Below are 7452 nucleotides of genomic sequence, written 5' to 3'. Positions count from 1 at the left end.
TGAAGAGAGGAAGAAGAAAGAGGACATGGTGAGCTAGATGTGAGAACAAAATCCTAACATGTACAAATTCACCAGTATTTATGGAGTTCACTCTGTACTAGACACAGGGAAGAATCCAATAGAAATAAAATGATATTGTGAAAGAAATAGCCTGTGGCTTGCTGGTGACCTGGCCTCCGTTCATGCTGTCCCTCCAGGCTTCCCCTCTGTTTTGGTCTCTTTCCTCCCGACCCTCAAAGTCCTTCTTCCTAGTCCCAGATACTTCACGGCAGCAATGAACTTCCTGCCCGCCCAATCTCTGGAGCTCTAGAGTCACGCCATTGCTCCCATGTCTATCATCTCTGAAGTCAGAGAACTCTTACACCAACCAGTGTGAGAGAAAAAAATTGTGAAAGCATAGATGTATTTTATAAAATATGATTTCTAATACAAATCCCAGATACTATGTTTAGAAGGCTGTTGGGATATAGTCAGATGTAAAATGATGTACTTTTGTGATCACAGTGAGAATGGACAGAAAGAAGCCACAGAAGAAACATTTTGAAAGTAGAAAATGACAGGGCTAGTTTTGAACACGAGAAAGGCATCAACATTGCTGATACTCAGCTTAGGATACTGATGGTTTCATGAAGGGGAATAAGAAGAGGTAGTCACTTTCAAGAAGACCAGGTGGAAGTGTAATGTATTTGGAGCTAAGGGTGTGCGGAATGTGAGATGAGAGTCGGTCATCCACCGGATATGTCAAAGAGGCAACTGGATGACAAGGCTAAAGCTGGGCATGGAAATATGGATCTTGGAGTCACATGCAGAGATGAACTCAGTTAGCTCAACAGGAAAAAATGTTCTTAAAGTTCAAGAACTGAGTCACGAGAAAAGTCCATATTTAAGTGTCTAGATAAGAAAAGTTCTCCAGAAGTAGAAGAGTGGATTGGGAAGTAAAAACAGAGTTCATAAAAGCTAACTGAAGAAAGAGAGCAATGGTAAATAAATAAATACATGCATGTTTTAGTTTAACTATTTTTTGCTTTGTGCACAAAAAGATCTAAAAACAGAGTTAGGAAAATTAAGGCCCCTGTAAAGATTTGGGGCTAGTAAATGGACCCAATAACCCATCACCTACCTCCCAACAGAGAAAAGACACATGAAAAAGATGGCGCTGGCAAAGGCTTCAGGGTCAAAATCACCTCCCAGGATGTCAATCACGCGACCAGAATAGTAGGGGATTAATGTCTCACCTGAAAGAGCATGAAGGCTAACATGAATGTGCTGGTGCCAAGAACCTTTTCCCACCCCCAATTTCCAATACCCTCTCCTGACTCACCCAACACAGCAACCACAAGGAAGAAGAAGGCAACGGTGAGGAAAGGCAGGTCTGGCCTGGAGAGCTTCAGCAACCGCCACATCAAGGCTTTGTTTTTCTCCTGGCCCTGCTCCCTCTCCTGGGCTCCTGGAGGGCTCAGCACAGCCCACACTGCCCAGCTTAACCCTGCAGCCCCATACCCCATCAGCAGCCAGCTCCAAGGCGCTGAAGCCACTCTAACCGGGGGAGCACTCAAGGACCCTGGGACCAGGGCCCTCAGGGAGAGGAATAGGGGAGTCATCAGGCAGAGAGAGGGCAGCAGTGTTCCCACAAGTCCCAGCAGCCCTCCCAGCTTTAGCAGCCACCACAGCCCTCCAAGTCGCAGGGTCCCCTCCAGCCATAGGCCTGGAAGCCCTCGGGGAAGCAGAGCCCCCAGTGTCCCTTGAAGCAGCCAGAGTAAAGCCCAGTCCGCCAGCAGCAGGGAGATCCAGGGTCTAGGGTCAGGGAGCTGCATGGTGTGATCTACGGGAAGGAAAGTGAGAAATTACAGAGGTAGAGTCCCAATCCTTGTCCCTATCCTCCCCACCCCCAACCGCGGACCAGTCTATAGGCTTCTCATTTTATCCGATCCTATCCTGAAAAATATCCTGGGTACTCCGTGCTCATCAGTACATCCCTCCCACAACAGAAGGCACCGTGCCTGTCAGAGGGAGATGAGGAGACTAGATTTCAGGTGTCTCATCCATCCTTAAAAAATAAACAGAAAAAAGAAAAAAAGAAAAAGAAATAGAAATAAAAGAAATTCTTTTCTCCCCTACCCGCCCCCGCCTGCTGCCTCCGAGTTCCAAAGAGCCAGGCAGTCACCGCCCTGCTCCCTTGCTCCGTCCGGGTTCCAGGAGGACCGGAAGCAGGGAACGCGGAGCGGTGGAGGGTTGGGATGCGTCCCTGTGAGCGCACCAGGTTTCCACCCACGCGAACTCACCAGCAGCGACTTCGGGACTGCAGCTCAAGAGGTCTTTCCGTGAAGCGCTGATGAGTGAGCTCTGAAATCTGCTCCCGCTGCCTCGACTTCGTTTCCCTCTTCTGTCTGCTGGCAACGCTGTCCAGGCGAAGGCGTCCCGGTGCCGGGAGCTTTCGCTTTCACTTCCCCTGGCCAAGGCTCTGGTTCTAGGCCGGGAGGCCAGCGGGGGGCGCGCGACACCTACGGAACGCCAGACCTCCCGCGAGTCTCTCGCTCTCAGTAACTAAGTAGAATAAAGGCTGTTTCAAGGATTGGTATACTTTGTAACTGGAGAACTACTAGATTTTCTTACCTCGAGCTCTTACACCTCAAGCTCTGAACCTGTTTTGAGAAAAGCCCTCTTTCCCCACCCAAGCTCCAGTGTTAGGGTCTTGGGGTAAAAACAGCCAAGTTCTGAGTCAGAAACACGTAGGACCTCCTCTCCTAAATAGAAGGCTCCAGCCACTCTAGCCAGGGCCTAAGTGGATTTCCACTTAGATTTTGAGCTGAGAAGGCCCTGACCCCTTTATCTTCCTCTGTTCTTCTCAACACAGCACCTTGACTAGAGCATGTGTTCAGATACCTTTAAATTAGTGTGCCAGATTATGTTGGAGCACCTTTAGCATATGAGGGAATGGACTTGTTTTCTTGGTCCAGTTTAACACTGATTCCAACAGTGATTAGGTCCTGCCCGGCCAGAAGCCTATGTATGGAGCATGCAGATGTGTTGATTCCAGAAATAACTCTCCAGGTTGAAACTACCTTCCACATTCAGAATATCTTCAGAAGGATGATTTCTGGGATAATAAATCACTCTTTTGAAATATTATTGGTATGACTACCAATGAGTCACTTCAAATTGAAAATAATGGGGAAGATGGAGAGATTTGAAGTGGGGGATTACTAAAATTTCTCTAAACCTGTCCATTTAGGGATTTTAAGGATTTCTCCCTAATGAGAAAAGTTTCATGTTCAGCTATTTTCTACTTTCAAATTTTTCTTTTTACTAACTCTCCTTTGAGAGGTACCATCGTCATACTTCCTGCAGTTCCAACATGATTCAGAAAATCTCATTATGTCTTTTTTCTAACGTGGTTAGTTTTTCCTCATATTCCCCACTTGAGGGCATCCTCCTTATCTCTTCCTCTTCAATCATGGTCCTGTCATCTTGCAACTGAGCGTGACACCGCATGAAACAGAACCCCTAATATCCATCTTTACATTCAGTATCCAATATCTCCAAAGTGCTATTTGAGGTAAATGGTACCCTGTTTACAGCCACCACACACATTCAAGATAGCAGCTTTTTCATTCAACTCTACAAATTCAATAATAATTATTTTAGGTGCGTACTCCCAGACACCCAAACCATTAATCATGGACCACACAGGAGTCTTCAGATTGTATCCCTGAAGGGACCCTTAACTAAGTTAAATTTCAAATAAATGTCCACAGAGAACAATGATCAGCCTTTCTGGGGCCCTGGAAAAATGAGTGTGGGAAGAAAACCCAGGAGAAATATTTGGTGAAGCCCCATTTCTTAGGTAAAGGTTTGAGTCTCCCTTCTCAGGAAATGCTTTTCTTTATTTCCTGTCCCCTCCTCCACAACAACCACAGCTCACTCAGCCACAACACAGAGGCTTTTATAACCGTTTTCCTTTATTGTGCTTAGTAGGGTACCCAAAAGGTTGAAGAAACAGAACTTGAATAAGGATAAACTCTGTCCCAACCCCACTGGCCTCTGGTTCTTTATCTCCAGGCTCAGGTTAGGCCCCTCTTTCTCCTGGAGTGTAAGCTGGTTCAGGTCTCTGAGTTAGCCAGGTTTTCCCAGAGGTCTGTCCAGCCACCACCACAGTTACTGACTGGCCTCTCGGTACTGGTGCATCAGGTCACTGACGTCTGTACTTTCCACTTTCACCCAACCATCTTCCTTCATGTGGTACACTGTGGGTGAATGAGAAAGAACATGGAGTCACCTTTCATGTCAGTAGTTTCCTGTTAATAACGTTATGTTGAAGGCCACGACAATACACACACTCAAAGCCTTTATTACTAGGACTTAAATGCCCCTCTTCTGACTCTGAAAACCACCTCCCTGCCACTCTGCCTCCCCCAGTCTCCCAATCTCAAATCCCCCTTCCTCGCCCAGGAGCATGGTAGTGGGAGCACTGGTCTCTTACTATTGACAACGCCTCCAGAATAGCTGTCTCGGTGGGTGGCATGAACAATAGCCCTGCGGCCGAGGTCATAGGCCTCTTCAAGGCTAAGATTGGGCCTGTAGCCACTATCCATGACCCCGTAGGCATAGGTGTTCCCACTACCAGTGGAAAACATATTCCCTGAAAGCCGAGTCCCATTTTCATTCACATAGTAGAGTCCAGGGCCCTAATGGATGCAAGAAGGTTCCAGGTTAGAAATGGAGAGAGTTATTGGTCACATACATGTTCAAGTGTAAGCTATAAAAAGTGAACAAAAGAATAAGAATTACCACAGGACTATTTGAGCTAGGACAGCACTTCAGTAACAATTATAAAACTTTGGTGGGGGAAACAAACTTGTAATCAGCTATTTTATCAAAAGGGACAAGCTTACAAAACAATAGCCCACATCTGTACCCAGAAATAGGCCGTGGGTATGATGGAACAGTTCTGTAACAGAGCACTCTGTCTGCCACATAGCTTGTAGGGGATGGAATAAGAGTGTGCAATGGGGAAACTGATCTCTCATCCACAGTAGGGGAATATGGAAAATGGAGAGTACTCACCTTCTTGTCCCAGCCACAGATCATACTACCTATGGAGAGGCCCATGCCCCGGTACTGGCACATCATGTTGGAGAGAAGTTTGGAGGCTGCCGACACTGAGATCCGCTCCCCATTCCGCAGATAGTACAGCCTGGGTGAGGACAGGGTGGTGGGGAGAGAGAACTCTCTGAGCAGCTCATTTGATGGGCAGGAAGTGATTGAAGAGATACTCATTTGAAAGGGATGGTTTTGTAAGATCTAAGGATCCGGGAGAGATTTGAAATTTAAAGTATTTAAACCACAGAAAGAACTCCTGATAAATGATACTATCCCATCAGAATTGATGGTGTTAGTGTTAAACAAATGACAAATTATCTGGCTTATTGACAAGAGCACTGGCTGAGATTTGGGAGAAGGTTTTCATCACCAAAAGGCTATTGTGTGAAATACTACATTAGCACTAAGATGCTACGTTAGCACAGGAAAAAAGGGTGAGGAGCAGTGATCTGGAAGAACCAGGATCCAGGATTAACCACTAGGCTTACAAAGGAGATGAGAGACCTCTCCTACCTGCATTCTTTGGCCAGCAGACGCTCCCAGTACTGACAGTCCGCTGCAGAGCCAGACATGGTGCCAAGCAGGTAAGGGTTAATCTCAATCACCTTGTTCACCCTTAAGGTGTCTGGAAGAAGATAGAGTTTCGAGAGGGGAGGAATGACTCCACAGCTCTCTCTGTGCATCCTAAGTCAATATATGCTTCTACTGCGGTGCAGATGCTGGGCTCCTGCTGAGAGGAAGACCCAGCTCCCCCAGAGTCTGCCTCCTGGAACACACACACTCACCAATGTAACTCCCTGCGGAAGCCCGAGAATCCACTGCCACAATTACTCCATGTTGGAACTTGAAGGCGAGTGTGGTAGTGCCATGGGCCATCTCTATCTGAACGTTCCTTTCTCCACTCAGGGACTGGAAGAATTCAGTGGGCTAATCAGAGAGAAAAGACAAAGAGAGAGGCAATGAAAACTTCTGAAGTAGTAGGCTCCAGGAAAAGGTTTTAGAGAGTGTGGGAGTGAGATCTGCAGAAACTTTCCAAGCATCAGAAAATGGAATGGGTTAACTCTACGATGAAATGTCTTGGGAGAAGGAAAAGAAGATGCACAAGACACAAACCTTTCCATTATCCAGCGCAACGGAACAGAAAAATAAATAAATGTTACCATAACTAAAAGTTTTAAGGATGACTTTAACGATTTTTCCACTAATAGGTCATTTAACCCTCACAAAACACATTTATTACTAGTATCCTTATTTTACAGACGAGGCCCGAAATCTAGTCTAAGTGATTTGATCCAAGATATCCACAGTGAGTGGCCTCAGCGAGGCTAACTGCAAAAGTTTACAGGTTTTCCAAGACACTGCACAGCCCGCGTATCATATGATAGCCCCGTGAGAAAGGCTTCCTGATTTGTGTGCGATGGAGAACGCACAGGAAAGCGCTGTTGTCTTCCCATAGGCACCACCCCACCTCTTTTTGCCCCAGTCTGCACTTCCTAACCCTCAGAAGGTCAGTCCTCGACTCCCACGTGGCCTTTTTCCTGGCTAGGACCCTGGACGTGGCTCTCCTGGACTAAAGGATGGGCCCCTCCGAGTATCTCCACTGTGGGCAGTTTCCAGGCAGACCCTCCGTTCCTCTGTGCCTCCTCCCTCCCTCCCCTGGGGTTCTCTTACAGCCCTGACCTGCATTCCCCGGGGGAGGGCGAGCTCCGGAGATCGCATAGAGAAACTGTAGTGTCCAGGGTCCGAGCGATGCCGGCTTCCTGCGGCAGAGAAAGCCCAGTCCTCCCGCTGCCCTCGCGGGGCTCCGCACACCTCCAGCAGCGCCATGATCGCCTATCACCGGGAAATTTGTCCGCTCGCAGAGAAGGAAGTGAAAGCGAAAGTCTGCAGCCTTAAGGGGAGGGAACCAGAATTTTTTCCGAGAAGAAGGCAGTGGGTATCTGGAAACCAGGTATATCATACTGGGGACAGGCTTCTCTGCTCAGCCTTCGTAGAGGTTGAGGAACCATGAGTGGAAAGAGCGGGAGCGGTTTTAAAAGCCCCCTTGGCAGCAAGATTAGTGAGAGACACCAACAGGTCGAGGCATCCACTGGGAGCACTTACAGAGTGGGTAGGGGTCGTATCACCTAAAGATGTAGCCTCAACCAGAAAGCTGGAAGTCAGCAAGCAAGAGGCTAGCAGCCGTTTCACGTCGGGGGTGGGGGAGGGGTGTTCATATGAGCATCATTTTATAAAAGTAGGGGAGGGACTGCAGTACGTGGGGCCGCTGAGTCTTGAGGACTGGTATTGGGGCAAACCGCAATAGAATATACCCGCAGCATGTGGAGTAAGGAAGCACCAAGAAGAGGGCGC

The 7452-nt window shown here is 47.7% G+C and overlaps 2 protein-coding genes across 6 annotated transcripts in view; both read right to left on the bottom strand.

Annotated features, from left to right (window-relative positions):
- Window positions 1-2463, bottom strand: part of TAP2 (transporter 2, ATP binding cassette subfamily B member) — a 9901-nt gene extending 7438 nt beyond the window's left edge. Inside the window, exons 1-4 of one of the 3 annotated variants that reach the window (XM_006907415.3) lie at window positions 2283-2463; window positions 2001-2047; window positions 1322-1822; window positions 1121-1235 (exon numbers count right to left, since the gene is read on the bottom strand). In XM_006907415.3, coding sequence (XP_006907477.1) covers window positions 1121-1235; window positions 1322-1814 — 608 coding nt within the window. In that variant the 5' untranslated portion in view covers window positions 1815-1822; window positions 2001-2047; window positions 2283-2463. Of the gene's footprint in view, window positions 1-1120; window positions 1236-1321; window positions 1823-2000; window positions 2048-2118; window positions 2247-2282 lie in introns of those variants that run through there. The other 2 variants (XM_006907416.3, XM_006907417.3) reach the window with 2 other exon arrangements.
- A 1475-nt stretch (window positions 2464-3938) lies between these two features.
- On the bottom strand, window positions 3939-7314 carry PSMB8 (proteasome subunit beta 8). Of its 3 annotated transcripts, none has more exons than XM_025043662.1 (6): window positions 7204-7314; window positions 5886-6027; window positions 5614-5725; window positions 5065-5194; window positions 4481-4685; window positions 3939-4244 (listed from the first exon to the last, which is right to left on the bottom strand). In XM_025043662.1, exons 2-6 carry the CDS (start codon window positions 5974-5976, stop codon window positions 4156-4158), a joined length of 627 nt encoding a protein of 208 aa, XP_024899430.1. In that variant the 5' UTR covers window positions 5977-6027; window positions 7204-7314; the 3' UTR covers window positions 3939-4155. The 3 variants fall into 3 exon arrangements, with proteins under 3 accessions (XP_024899430.1, XP_006907475.1, XP_024899429.1); XM_006907413.3 differs by lacking the exon at window positions 7204-7314 and adding an exon at window positions 6781-7121; XM_025043661.1 differs by lacking the exon at window positions 7204-7314 and adding an exon at window positions 6913-7119.
- Window positions 7315-7452: the final 138 nt, after the last annotated feature.

This window comes from Pteropus alecto, unplaced genomic scaffold (genome assembly GCF_000325575.1).
Source record: "Pteropus alecto unplaced genomic scaffold, ASM32557v1 scaffold202, whole genome shotgun sequence".
NCBI lineage: Eukaryota > Metazoa > Chordata > Mammalia > Chiroptera > Pteropodidae > Pteropus > Pteropus alecto.
The sequence above is the reverse complement of the archived record's forward strand: the minus strand, read 5'-3'. Positions and strand labels throughout refer to the sequence as shown.

Coding starts and splice junctions, on each gene's coding strand:
- PSMB8 (XM_006907413.3), bottom strand. CDS start 6,927: ATGGCGCTGCTGGAGGTGTGCGGAGCCCCGCGAGGGCAGCGGGAGGAC. Junction 5,195..5,613: donor CTGCTGGCCAAAGAATGCAG/GTAGGAGAGGTC, acceptor GTCCTCACCCAG/GCTGTACTATCTGCGGAATG. Junction 4,245..4,480: donor TTCTGGAGGCGTTGTCAATA/GTAAGAGACCAG, acceptor ATTCACCCACAG/TGTACCACATGAAGGAAGAT.